This window comes from Carcharhinus amblyrhynchos, chromosome 21 (genome assembly GCF_965287045.1).
Source record: "Carcharhinus amblyrhynchos chromosome 21, sCarAmb.v2.hapA, whole genome shotgun sequence".
Lineage (NCBI taxonomy): Eukaryota > Metazoa > Chordata > Chondrichthyes > Carcharhiniformes > Carcharhinidae > Carcharhinus > Carcharhinus amblyrhynchos.
Window position 1 is genome coordinate 4581598 of NC_137344.1, and position 14834 is coordinate 4596431.

Genomic DNA, 14834 nt, shown 5'->3' on the forward strand with positions numbered 1-14834 from the left:
GGCGCGGGAGAGGGAAGGGGGGGGAAAGAGGGCGCAGGAGAGGGAAGGGGGGGAAAGAGGGCGCGGGAGAGGGAAGGGGGGAAAGAGGGCGCGGGAGAGGGAAGGGGGGAAAGAGGGCGCGGGAGAGGGAAGGGGGGAAAGAGGGCGCGGGAGAGGGAAGGGGGGAAAGAGGGCACGGGAGAGGGAAGGGGGGAAAGAGGACGCAGGAGAGGGAAGGGGGGAGGCGGAAAGGGGGTGGGGAGAGGGGAGGCAGAAAGGGGGTGGGGAGAGGGGAGGCAGAAAGGGGGTGGGGAGAGGGGAGGCAGAAAGGGGGTGGGGAGAGGGGAGGCAGAAAGGGGGTGGGGAGAGGGGAGGCAGAAAGGGGGTGGGGAGAGGGGAGAAGAGTGCCTGAGAGGGGAGTGAAATAAAGAGCACAGGGGAGGTTAGGAGGTGAAGTATTGGGGAGGAGGAAGGAGCACAGAGGGGAGAGGAAGGGGAAGAGCAGGAGACTGCATCAAGATTTTGCTTTTCAAGAGTATGCTTTTCTTTTCCCCACTATTGAGGTAAAACAAACAGCAGGTCCTGGGATTTTGCAAGTTTTTGTGGTCATCATTAGCAGGCAGGAAGAGGTTTACCAGGTTTTTCTTAAAAAATGTTAAAGTCACTTATATTCACTGAAGCTTGTCTAGTTAACAGCAAGTTGAGAAAAGGTTGAATCTCCAAACCTATTAACGTAGGTACACCAGCTTCAGTAGCGGCCTCCTTGTGACATTACTGGAGGCCTCATTCCTGACATTCCCATTGGTGGTCGAGGCGGTCCACCCTGGTAAGGGGGCACCATTGGAGGTCCCTGTCCATATGGAGGCATGCCGCCAGGGAGGTAACCTGGCATGCCCTGTGGCGGGCCACCAAATTGACCTGAAAGGGAAGAAAACAGGGACTGTCAGCAGAAACAATTATCAAGATACAATACACTTCAAAACACAGGGTAAAAGTAAATGTATATGTGCTTAACGTCCTTTTTGGCTGATTGGTATTGTATCCTGGTGTATTTCAACTTCACATCCCCTCAGTACGTATACGCAAGATTGGAAGGGCAAAAAAACTAAGAGGTGTCCTTCATTGTCGAAACAAACAGATTACAGGAATTACAAACTCAATGTTTCATTTTACTAAATCCTAATAACAACAGATCAACTATTATTTAAGGCAATGGAGAAGCTTGGAATTATTTTCTTAGAACTGAGAAAGTTAGGTGGAGATTTAAACATATGGACATGTGTAATAAGAGAAAGTCAATTGGTCTCCTGAGCCTGCTCCTATTTTCAATATTATGGCTGATCAGATTGTGCCCTTTACTCCACTTTGCTGCCCACCCCCAAAACCCTTCCACTCCCAGATAGCAAAGATTAAAACCCTCAGAAGAAACTCCAAATCTCCCTCACATGGGAGGCCCCTTATTTTGAAACTGCGCCCCTTGCTCTGGGTACGTCTTCTTTGCATCTACTCTATTAAGTCACCTCAGGATCTTGCATGTTCCAACAAGATCATCTCCTACTCCTCTAAATGCCAATGAGCAAAGGCCCAGTGATGAAGGGTTTTGATAGAGTAAATGCTGTTTGCAGAGACAGATGGGTGGGCAAAAGATTACTGGCAAGAGCCAGAAAAGTCATTAAACTTGTTTCTGATAGTTGTGATCTGAAATACACTACCTTAAAATGGTAGTCAGTATTGACTAAATATTGACATTCAAAAAGATTTGGATAAATACCTGCTTGACGGGGAAATGTTTGCAAAGCTATGTGGAAAGAGCAAATGAGGGGATTAAATGGAAAGCTCCAAAGATGTGGAGATGCCGGTGTTGGACTGGGGTGAACACAGTAAGAAGTCTCACAACACCAGCTTAAAGTCCAACAAGTTTACTTGATAGTAAACCCACAAGCTTTTGGGGTTTGCACCTTTGTCAGGTGAGTAGAGTGTTCTGGTCTCAGAGCATATATAAAAGGCACACACAGTTTACAGACTACTGATTAGAATGTGAGTCTTTGCAGCTAACCTGCTATTCAAGTCTTAATAATGCAGATAATGTGAATGGAGATAACATCAGGCACAGGCTAAAGAGGTGTGTAATGTCTCAAGACAGTACAGTAAGTGAGATTCTACAAGTTTAGGCAAGTCATGGGGGTTACAGATAGTGTGACATGAACCCAAGATCCCGGTTGAGGCCGTCCTCATGTGTGCGGAACTTGGCTATCAGTCTCTGCGCAGCGACTGCGCTGTGTGTCATGAAGGCCGCCTTGGAAAACGCTTATCCGAAGATCAGAGGCCAAATGCCCATGACCGCTGAAGTGTTCGCCAACAGGAAGGGAACAGTCTTGCCTGGCGATGTTCATTCATCCGTTGTCGTAGCATCTGCATGGTCTCCCCAGCGTACCATGCTTCGGGACATCCTTTCCTGCAGCGTATTAGTTAAATAACGTTGGCCGAGTTGTAAGAGTATGTGCCGTGTACCTGGTGGATGGTGTCATCCGTGTCGATGATCCGGCACGTCTTGCAGAGGTTGCTGTGACAGGGTTGTGTGGTGTTGTGGTCACTGTTCTCCTGAAGGCTGGGTAGTTTGCTGCGGACAATGGTCTGGTTGAGGTTGTGCAGTTGTTTGAAGGCAAGAATTGAGGGTGTGGGGGTGGCCCTGGCAAGATGTTCGTCTTCATCAATGATATGTTGAAGACTCCAGAGAAGATGTCGTAGCTTCTCCGCTCTGGGGAAGTACTGGACAATGAAGTACTTCTCCAGAGCAGAGAAGCTATGACATCTTCTCCAGAGTCTTCAACACATTAATGGAATTGAGAGTTACAGACAGGCCTGGTAGGTGTGGATATGATCGGCACAACTTGTGGGCCAAAGGGCCTGTTTGTGCTGTAGTGTTCTATGTCATTGACAAAGACGAACGTCTCGCCAGGGCCATCCCCACACCCCCACTTCTTGGCTTCAAAACAACCGCACAACCTCAAACAGACCACTGTCCGCAGCAAACTACCCAGCCTTCAGGAGAACAGTGACCACAACACCACACAACCCTGCCACAGCAACTCTGCAAGACATGCCGGATCATCGACACGGATGACATCATCTCATGTGAGAACACCATCCACCAGGTACACAGCACATACTCTTGCAACTCAGCCAATGTTGTCTAGCTAATACGCTGCAGGAAAGGATGTCCTGAAGCATGGCACATTGGGGAGACCATGCAGATGTTACAACAACGGATGAATGAACATCGCTCGACGATCACCAAGCAAGACTGTTCCCTTCCTGTTGGCGAACACTTCAGCGATCATGGGCATTCGGTCTCTGATCTTCGGTTAAGCATTCTCCAAGGCAGCCTTCACGACACACAACAGCACAGAGTCGCTGATCAGAGACTGATAGCCAAGTTCCGCACACGAGGACGGCCTCAACAGGGATGCTGGGTTCATGCCGCACTGTGACCCCCATGACTTGCCCGAACTTGTAAAATCTCATTGTCCTGTCTGGAGACAATACACATCTCTTTAGCATCAGGCACTCACTTTGTCTGCATCTTTAATACTTGAATAGCAGGTTAGCTGTAAAGATTCACATTCTAATCAGTATTCTATAAACAGTGTATGCCTTTAATATGCTGTTTGAGACCAGAACTCTCCACTCACCTGATGAAGGGGCAAACCCCGAAAGCTTGTGGGCTTACTATCAAATAAATTGGTTGGACTTTAACCTGGTGTTGTGAGACTTCTTACTGCGTAAGCTCCAAAGAGCCAGACTGAATGGCCTTTTGTGCTGTCTCATCCTTTAATCTATGCACTATTAAATAGGATTTCCAACTAAACACCATAATTCAACTTTGTTTAGAAACCTGTATATTCCCACAGTACTGATACTAACCATATTTACTGAAGCCACATAACGAATCATATACAGGTTAACAAAGACAGTGGTTAGCTGAAAGTAATATATGCACTTGAGGGCAAAATTATTAAGGGCCTCAAGCCATACGGAGTACTTTGATGCTTTTTATTAGTAGCAAATATAAATAACCCACAAGCATTAAAACCTACAAGAGAGAAATACTTCCAAACCTGGAGGTGGCATGGGAGGCCTCATCGCAGGTTGCTGAGGCGGTATTCCTTGTTGTGGTGGCATCATGCCACCCATTGGCCCAACTGGTGGAGGCCCCATTGGTGCCTGGCCTTGCCGGGGGATGTTGCGCTGGTACTTCGGAAACTGAGCTCTCCTCTCCTCCTAAGGGGGAAAAAAGAGGAAAGAAAATTGCACAGGTACATTATTCTTCTTTAAACTAAAAATAACTTTAAACAAAAATCTACTATTGAATCTTCTATTAGTGTGGCACGCAAGTTAAATCCAATTAAGACAGAAGAGCTTTAATTAAATGATTAGAGAATGACCCATATACTTACCAGTGATATATCCTCATCTGGATGGATCAACTTACTAGTTGCACTAGTTGTGGTTAGAGTAGCGGGCTTACTAGTTACAGGGATGGTTGGCTTAGCCGCAGAACTGTTCGATGTGCTGGTGGCAGTAGTTGTTGACTGCGTATATGCTGGGAATGTGGGCTTCGGAGGTTCTGCTGTTGTGGCAGGCGTACTGTTGAGAGGTTTAAAGTCTGTACCCACAGGTCCAGAGACAGACTGCTGGCTCTGTTGAATCAACACCACAAAAGTTAGATTAATTGCAAATCCAAAAAATCTGAATCAAAAATCAAGCCTCAAGCAAAGCAGTTTAATTTTCCAAATAACATGCTATTCTAAAAAATGCAGGTTTACAAGTTTCAATTGTATTGACAATTCAAATTAAGTGTCCTCAAAAGTGTCAGGAGGAACAAAAAAGGTGTGAAATTAAAAAAAACTCTGGCTCAATTTAAACTGGCAAACCTTCAGCAGACTCTGCATCAGATGTAAAGCTGCTGGATATTTCTTGGTGATTGCTTTTTTAAAAAATATAAAAATGCTAACACTACAAAGTAGTACAGCACACTACACCAGATTTAGCATTACACAGCCCATACACACTCCAAAAGCCTCTAAAGCTAGTTTATAGCATGCTCAAGAATTATTCTGGCAGGTGAAGCACTGTGAATTAGTCTAACACCAGAACAGATGGTGACTGTCTGCGTACTTGTGCTGCACTAGGAAACAGAGGTTTAGAGGAAGTTGAGAGATTTGCCGAATTTGATGAAGCTGTAGTGGAGGCTGTAGTTGTGCTTGAAACACGAGTCCCCATCTGAAGCATAAAAAGAGCAGACAGTGAAAATCCTCAACAGCTGCCAGTACTCTACACTAAAAGGGTGACTGTCAGACATTCAATGCATTAAAACCTAGAGGAACTTCAATTTCCTACAAACGTTTTACAGCTTATGCTGAATAAATGCACCCCTAGCCTAAGTGTTGACTGCAATGAATTACGACCAGATAATAAAGTTACTCACACACCAGGAAACAATTGTATCACTCCGATATTACACAAGGTCAACATAACTTTTCAACACTGATAATGCAGGTCAGTATATACTTACTTGGCCAGCACTGGGGAAGAGTGGCTTTGCAATGGGAGGCTGTGGACTAGGTCCAGGTAGTGGTGCTCTACTGGGGATACCAGGTGCAACCACTGGCTGTGACTGGGTCATTGTTGGCCCTCCTGGACGGGGAACAGGTGGTGGCATACCTGAAAGAGCACGAGGTAACCATTAGAAGAAATCAGATGCAACAGAGACTTAGAACAGTTAAGTCACTAATGTACAACTCCACTCAGTTGTGTCACAATCCTTAAATGCAAAGTATGTTGTTTGGATTATCTATTTCCTTTGGAACTTAATTTACTTACTTACCATTAACAGCTATTGAAGTATTTGGGAACCCAGTTCTACCCATTTTTTCAGAAAATAGTATTGAATGTTCCACATCAGTTGTGTCAAGTATTTACCCGAATTAATATGCACTGTATTTACAAAATGAATGGCTTATAGTGGAAGAAGTGAAATTGTTCAGTGAGGGAACAGGGATCTTTTTATACACGCAGATAAATAGGTATGGAGGTAATAAAAGAGGCAAATATGATTTAGGGTTTAATTTACAGGGACAAACAAAAATAAACGTTAAATTTGTACAAGGCATTGATTTTCTTAATATTGTAGCTGTGCCCAAAGTACCAAAGTCATACTGGCCTCAAAATGTCAATTCTCGCTATCCACAAATGCTGCCAGCCAGATTTGCTGGAATTTTCCAGCACCTTTTGCTTTTATTCACAATTGTAACATGTGCACCTGCAGTACTCTGCTTTTGTGTTCTGATATCAAATGTGGCTTTGGACAGTCAATTATGGGATAAATACTATATCCATTGCCAGGATAGAATAAAGATACATTAGAATTAAACTAAGAGGCCTTTTTAAAAAAAATACTGGTTCATGGGCGACAGTGGTTAGCACTACTGCCTCACAGCGCCAGGGACCTGGGTTCAATTCCCAGCTTGGGTCACCTTCTGTGTGGAGTTTGCACATTCTCATGTCTGTGTGGGTTTCCTCTGGGTGCTCCAGTTTCCTCCCAGTTTGAAAGGTGTGCTGGTTAAGTGCATTGACCCGAATGGGCGCCGGACTGTGGCGACTAGGGAAATTTCACAATAATTTCACTGCAGTGTTACTGTAAGCGTTACTTGCAACTAACAGGTAATAAATAAATTTTACTTTAACATGTTGTTCCCAAGGCCAGCATTTATTGCCCATTGCCAAATATCCTCAAGAAATTGGCAACTGCCTCTTTGAATCAATGCAGACTATGAGATGTAGGTACATCCACAGCTCTGCTAGAGGGATTCCAGGATTTTAAGATGACAGTGAAAAAGTGGCAATATAGTTCCAAGTAGGATAGTGTGGGGCTTGGAGGGAAGTTGCAGGTTTTCCATGCATCTGCTGCCTTATCCTTCTAGCTGGCAGAGATCACAGGTTTGGAGATTCCATGATGAGCTGCTGCAATGCAAATTTTAGAGCAAATACTGTTGCCACTGTGCATTTGTGCAGCATGGAATGAATGATTAAGGTAGTAATGCGGTAGCAATCCATTTGGTTACTTTGTTCCAGATGTTGAGCTTAGAATGCTGATACAGTCACGCTCATCCTGGCAAGTGGAAAGTATTCTGTTAAAATCCTGACTTGAAACTCAGACTTTGGTGAGTTAGGAGGCAAGTTACTCACCACAAAACTCCCAGTCTCTGACCTGCTCTTGTGGACATGTTACTTACATGTTACCATGTCAGGTCAATGGTAACCTCAGAATGTTGACAATGAGGGTTCAGCGATGGTATTTCAAAAGATAGCTGCGAAATTGATGTCACCAATGGATTCTTGGGTTATCATTTCTCAGAATTTTTTTGCTAGGTACAGCTATGAATATAGGGGCACTGACATTACTGTTAGACTATAAACCCAGAAACTTAGCTAATGTTTTGGGGACTCGAGTTCAAATCCCACCAGGGCATGTGGTGGAATTTGAATTCAACAAAATAAACAGGAATTAAGAATCTACTTATGATCATGAAACCACTGTCAATTGTCAGAAAAACGCATTTGATTCACTAATGTCCTTTAGGAAAGGAAATCTGCTGTCCTTACCTGGTCTGGCCTACATGTGACTCTAGAGCCACAGCAATGTGGTTGACTTTCAATTGCCCTTGGGCAACTAGGGATGGGTAATAAATGCTGGCCCAGTCAGCGACACTCACGTCCCATGAATGAATAAAAAAAGTGAAAGCTTATCAAAGCAGTAGTCTGCAGACTACGAGATAGTCAAGAAGAGACTATTAAATGCTTGAGCTTGTCACTAAAGCTTATCCATTGAAGTTTAGAGTAAGAGACCTACCCAGACTTTTGTAGGGTTTGCAAGAGAAAAAGAAGTCCTCAGGGATCAATTAATTCAGTGGATTAAAGTTAGACAAACTTTAAAAACCTAAGAAGTAATTATAATGGGAGAATTTAGAAGCAGCATTCCAATAAACACAGGCACAGAAAATAGGAACAGGAGTAGGCCATTCAAAGACTACTCCACCATTCATTATCATGGCTGATCATCCAACTCACTGGCCTGTTCCTGCCCAGCCCATATCCTTTGATCCCTTTCATCCCAAGAGCTAATCTAATTCATTCTTGAAAACATATAATGTTCTGGCCTCAAATGCTTTCTGTAATAGCAAATTCCACAGGTTTACCGCACTCTGGCAGAAGAAATTTCTTCTCATCCTAAATGGCTACCCGTATTCACAAATTGTAACCCTGGGTTCTGGACTCCCCCACCATAATGACATCTATCCTGTCTAGTTCCTTTAAAATGTTATATGTTTCTGAGATTCCCCCAAGATTCTTCTGAACTCTAGCGAATATAATCCATCCAACTCAATCTCTCCTCATACATCAGTCTCACTGTCCCAGGAATCAGTCTGGTAAAACATTACAGCACTCCGTCCATTGCAAGAACATCCTTCCTTAGCTAAGGAGACTGAAACTGCACACAAAATTCCAGGTGTTATCTCACCAAGGTCCTGTATAATTGTAGCAAGACATCCTTGCTCCACTACTCGGGTCCTCTTGCTATAAAGGCCAACATCATCTTTTACCACCTGCTGCACCTGCAAGCTAACTGTTGCCACACAAGGACACCCAGGTCACGGTGCATATTTCCCTCTCAATTTGTAGCCAGATATTAATCTGCCTTCCTGCTTTTGCAACCAAAGTGGATAATCTCAGATTTATGCACATTATACTGCACCTGCCATGCATTTGCTCACTCACTTAACTGTCCAAATCACACTGAAGCATCTCTGCATCCTCCCCACAACTCAGTCTCCCACCCAGCTGTATTCTCTGCAAACCTGGAGATGTTGCATTTTGTTTCTTCATCTAAATCATTTACGCATTGTGAATAACTGGGATCCCAGCACCGCCCCCTGCAGTACACCATTAGTCACTGCCTGCCATTCAGAAAAAGACCAGTTTATTCCTACTTTGTTTCCTGTCTGCCAATCAGCTTTCTATCCATCTTAACACGCTAACCCCTTGTGCTTTAATTTTACACACTAATCTCTTATGTGGGACTTTCTGGAAGTCCAAACAGACCACATCCACTGGCTCCCTCTCAATTATACATCCTTAAAGAATTCCACTAGATTTGTCCACGATTTTCTTTTAATAAGTCCATGCTGGCTCTGTTCGATCCTGCCATTGTTCTCCAAGTGCTCTGCAATTAGAATTTTTATTATGCACTCTAGAATTTTCCCACTACTAATGTCAAGTCGACTGGTCGATAATTCAGTATTCTCTCTACTTCCTTTTATAAGTAGTCTATATCCTGGAAAGGGTCCTGATAGGATTTATGACCATTTAGAAAGATGCAGTTTAATCCTGGATAGTCAACATGGTTTCCTGAGGGTAAGTCCTACCTCACAAAGTTGACTGAATTCTTTGAGGAGGTAACCAAGTGTGTAGACGAAGGTAGAGCAGTTGACATTGTATACGTAGATTTCAGTAAGGAGTGTGATAAGATTCCCCATGATAAGCTCATGAAGTAAGGAGGTGTGGGATAGAAGAAAATTCTGCCGATTTGGCTGTCATAAAAGACAGAGGATGGCGGTGGAGGGAAAATTTTCAGACTGGAGGCCAGTTACCAGCAATGTACCACAGGGATCAGTGCTGGGTCCTCTGCTATTTGTGATTTTTATCTATGGCTTGGAAGAGGGGACTGAAGGGTGGGTTAGTAAATTTGCTGATGACACCAAGATTGGTGGAGTAGTAGTTGGCTCTTGTGGGCTGCAAAGAGACATTGATAGCATGCAGGGCTGGGCAGAAAAGTGGCAGATGGAGTTTAATCCTGCTAAATGCAAGATGATTCATTTTGGTAGGACAAACTTGAATGCAGATTACAGGGTCAACGGCAGGGTTCTGAGGAATGTGGAGGAGCAGTGATCTTGGGGTTCATATTCACAGATCGCTGAAGGTTGCCACTCAAGTGGATAGAGCCGTGAAGAAGGCTTATAGAGTGTTTGCACTTATTAACAGGGGGTTTGAGTTTAAGAGCTGTAGGGTTATGCTGCAACTATACCAGAACTTGGTGAAACCACATTTGAAATACTGTGTGCAGTTCTGGTCACCTCACTATAAGGAGAATGTGGATGCATTGGAAAGGGTGCAGAGGAGATTTATCAGGATGCTGCCTGGTTTGGAGGGTAGGTCTTATGAGGAAAGGTTGAGGGAACTATATAGATGATCTGGAGGAGGGAACCGAGTGTAGGGTGTCGAAATTTGCTGATGACACCAAGATTGGGGGAAAGGCAAATTGTGCGGAGGGTGTGGAGAGTCTGCAGAAGGATCTAGATAGGCTGGGCGAATGGGCCAGGAAATGGCAAATGGAATTTAATGTTGGCAAGTGTGAGGTGGTCCACTTTGGTAGGAAGAATGGTAGGAAGGACTATTACTTACGTGGCGAAAAACTGCAGCAGGCGACGGTGCAGAGGGACCTCGGGGTCCTTGTGCATGAGTCGCAAAAACCCAGCCTGCAGGTGCAGCAGGTGGTCAGGAAGGCGAATGGGATGCTGGCCTTCATAGCGAGGGGGATTGAATATAAAAGTAGGGAGGTCTTGCTGCAGCTGTATAGGGCATTGGTGAGGCCGCAGCTGGAGTACTGTGTGCAGTTTTGGGCGCCGCACCTGCGCAAGGATATTTTGGCCTTGGAGGGAGTGCAGAGGAGGTTTACTAGGCTGATACCGGAGTTGAGGGGGTTGAGCTATGAGGAGAGGCTGAATAAACTAGGCTTGTACTCGTTAGAGTTTAGAAGAATGAGGGGAGATCTCATTGAGACGTATAAGATGATGAATGGGATGGATAGGATAGAGGTGGAAAGACTCTTCCCGCTCAAAAAAGACAGTAGGACTAGGGGGCACAGCCTCAAGATAAAGGGGGGGCAGTTCAGAACGGAGTTGAGGAGGAACTTCTTCACTCAAAGGGTGGTGAATCTCTGGAATTCTCTGCCCGTTGAAGTGGTGGAGGCTGCCTCGCTAAATATTTTTAAGAAGCGGGTTGATGGGTTTTTGATAAGAGAGGGGATTAAGGGTTATGGGGAGAGGGCGGGAAAGTGGAACTGAGCCACGACAGATCAGCCATGATCTTATTGAATGGCGGGGCAGGCTCGAAGGGCCAGATGGCCTACTCCTGCTCCTATTTCTTATGTTCTTATGAACTGGGGCTTTTCTCTTTAGAGCGGAGGAGGATGAGAGGTGACTTAATAGAGGTTTATAAGATGATGAGGGGGATAGATAGACGCACAGAGACTATTTCCTCGAGTGGATGTAGCTGTTACTAGAGGGCATAACTATAAGGTTCATGGTGGGAAATATAGGAGGGATATCCGAGTTGGATTCTTTACTCACAGAGTGATTGGGGTGTGGAAAGCATTGCCTGCTGTGATAGTTTAGGAACACTTTCGGACACTTCAGGAACTTTCAAGCGGTTATTGAATAAGCACATGGAGCATACCAGAATGAGAGGGAGTGGGACAGCTTGATCTTGGGTTTGGACATAGCTCAGCACAACAGAGGGCCGAAGGGCTTGTACTGTGCTGTACTGTTCTATGTTCTATAGAATCAAGTAAGATGACCACCAATGCATCTACTATTTCTAGGGCCACTTTCTTAAGAACTGTGGGGTGTAGATCATCAGACCTTGGGGATTTACTAGTCCTTAATTCCATCAACTTTCCCAACACTATTTCCCTACTAAATACAAATTTCCTTCAGTTCCTCCGTTTCACTAAACCTGGTGTTCCCCGATATTTCTGGTATATTACTTGCATTCTCCATTGTGAAGACATATTCAGACGAGACACAAATTATGATCGGGAAGCTGCTGTTTCGCTGGCACATATTTCATACAACAGTTGAATGAAGGATTGTATGGAAATTAGCAGGGAAATTGGAGATAGAGCAAACCTAGTGAAGATAAAAACGTTAGTAACAAAGAACAAGCCAAAGGGCACAGCTGATTAGCAACAGAAAAGTGAAGGAGTTATGCAAGAGTTCTGTGGGCTCAGACATTGATGGAAACCAATATCTTTTGTACGAGTAGAAATGGAGGATTTAGTGGTAGCTAGCGAAGTGGGAATGTGTTCATAGCCTATCCGTAGGAATCCTCAATGGTAGGTTACAGGGATCTTTAAAGATGTTATATGCTAAGGGAGAGTATATACACTTGTACAGGGAAGAATAGGAAAAGATGTTAAGATTTTAAGAAGATGGCATCTAGCCAGTCCTTAATGTTATTGGATAGTGCTTTCAATTGTCCAGAAGGGTTATTGCAGGAAAGATATTCATTAGAGGGATTCATGGAAGAGTCACACCTATACCATTGTGTAGGATAAATTTAAGAATTAATTTGAAAACAAGAAAAGTCATTGTTGGGGTATTGCAGAAATTGCCCACTGCAATTTCTGGATCACAGATGCTGACAATACCTACTGTAGTAGTGCAATCAACAAAAGATTTTACAGAAACAGCATCTTGGATTGTTTCCAGATTTTGTAGTAGTGAGAGCAGAGTCAAGTTCAAACAGAAAGAGTCTAAAAGACAGACAGGAAGTTAGATCAGCTGGCTAGGTATTTGAGAAGATTGCTCAGGACGAGATGGTTGGAGAGAATGAGACAGAAGTATTCAGTTCAATAAAATTAATCAAGTTAATGCAGCAAGATCCCAGCAAAACGCAGTCATACCAGACAGCTTACTTCAAAATAGAATGCATTTAAGAGTGTTAGCACCCTAAAAATAATGTGTTGAGTAAATGGAGCCACCTCATGTTCTGGCAGATAAACATTGGGAGGTACTGCATCAAGTAGTGATACCATCTATGTATTTAAATGAAATTCTGAGAGCGGTTCATGAAATTCCAATAGCTGGGCATTTAAGAAAACTCAGATTTAAGATACAACAACATTTCTATTAGCATAGACTACATAAAGATGTAGTTAAATAATGTTAAACATGTCAGGTGATAGACCAAACTCGAGCAGTAATCCGTACATCCAATTTTAGGGTTTGAAGACCCTTTTAACTTTGTCCTAATTGTGTAGGATCCCTCCCCAAGTCTAAAAGTGGGAATCAATGTATGCTGACAATCATGGATGCAGCCACCAGTTTAAAGTAATAAGGACCATTTAGGGACACGAGGTGCTTTAGAGAAGTGGCATGAAAACTTTAAAGACTATGATGGGAGCATATGGTTAAGACTACCCACAGGACTGGGACTGAGGGATTCCATTCTTGTTGCTTATTATTAGGGATGCCCGTAATGAATCAACAGGATTCAGTTATTTTGAGTGAGTTCATGGCCAAGTAGAACGACCATTCAAGTTGACTCATGAGAAGTTAATAATCAAAATTCTGAAATTACTCTCCTGGAATATGGGATAAATTTCAGAAAAAGATTTGAGTAGAGCACGTGAGTTAGCTGGGAACATGTAAAGGTATTACAGCAAATGAAGAAGGCAAGAACAGATAAAAGAGCAATGGCCCATAGTTTAGTGGCTGGGAAAAAGCTATTAGTACTGTTGCCAGTGTCAGGCAAACCATTAAAGGCAAGATTTAGTGGACTGTACCAATTAAAAACAAGCCAAGTGAGGCGACATAGCTAATAACGACTCCAGAGTGAAGAGTCAGAAACGGTGTCATGCAAATATGCTTAAAAATAAGGTGACAGGACAGGATAGGATAACTAGAAGTATTTTAAATAAGGAAAAGTGGGCCGAAATTAAGAATTCTGAAACGGATTTTTCTGTAAAATCCATTAAACTGAAGAAGTGCTCAGGAATCTAACTGTGATGAAGTGTCATGGTGATTTGAAAGAGAAATCGCAGTCAAAGCAATCTATGGAAATAATCTGGGGAAAACATATTTAGCTGTACAAGATGTAGATGCGGGGCGTCCAGTTTCAATTAGACAACACCCTATAATGCAGTAACATTGCACAAAAAAGACACTGAATTTATACTTCAGAATTACATCATAGAGCCCAGCTGCAGTAACTGGAGTTTGCCCATCGTGATGGTGTTGAAACTGGATGGATCACAAAGAATGTGCACTGATCACCACAAAGTTACCGCAGTAACAAGAGCAGAAACGTCCTATTCCACAACTGGAGAATTGTTTTGAGGAAGTGGGACAGATGGTGTTTATCACAAATAGGCTTGCTGCGGGGATATCGGCAAGTATCCTTACTGCAAAGGGCAAAGTGGCATCAGCTTTTATGACACCAGATGGTCTATATCAATTCAACATTATGCCAATTGGTATCAAGAATGCAGGAGCAACATTCAGAGGCCAACAAACCAAACAATTCAAGGACTGAGCAACTGTGCTGTTGATTACTTGGTAGTACTCAGTCAAATGTGGGAGGAACATTTACAACATGTAAAAGATGATCAACTGATCATCTGCAGGAAGCAAATTTAGCTGGTAATTTGGTTAAAAGTGAATTTGTAAAAGACCAAGTTAGTTATTTAGGCCACAATGTTGGGCATGGTCAAGTGTCCCCCCAAGCTATACAACTGTTCTAGCAGCACCTGATTATACCAAGCGGTTTAAGTTGGCCATTGATGCCAATGATGTGTTGGTGCTGTTATCACAAGAAAAGAGAAATTGACAAGCCAGTAGGATATTTTTCACAAAAGTTGAATGTCTTTCAGAGGAAATATTCAACCATAGAAAAAGGAATTTTACAGTTAGCATTAGCTTTGTAGCATTTTGAAATTTATGCTGAAAGCAATTCTT

At 43.3% G+C, this 14834-nt stretch overlaps 1 protein-coding gene across 7 annotated transcripts in view; it reads right to left on the minus strand.

Annotated features, from left to right (window-relative positions):
• The window catches only part of LOC145356554 (BUB3-interacting and GLEBS motif-containing protein ZNF207-like), a 35233-nt gene that overhangs the window by 10867 nt on the left and 9532 nt on the right, over window positions 1-14834 (minus strand). For 5 of the 7 annotated variants that reach the window (XM_080209323.1, XM_080209319.1, XM_080209321.1 and 2 more), the window contains exons 7-11: window positions 5555-5703; window positions 5158-5262; window positions 4437-4679; window positions 4098-4260; window positions 705-897 (exon numbers count right to left, since the gene is read on the minus strand). In XM_080209323.1, the coding sequence (XP_080065449.1) occupies window positions 728-897; window positions 4098-4260; window positions 4437-4679; window positions 5158-5262; window positions 5555-5703 (830 nt within the window). In that variant the 3' untranslated portion in view covers window positions 705-727. The remainder of the gene's footprint in view (window positions 1-704; window positions 898-4097; window positions 4261-4436; window positions 4680-5157; window positions 5263-5554; window positions 5704-14834) is intronic. The other 2 variants (XM_080209325.1, XM_080209324.1) reach the window with 1 other exon arrangement.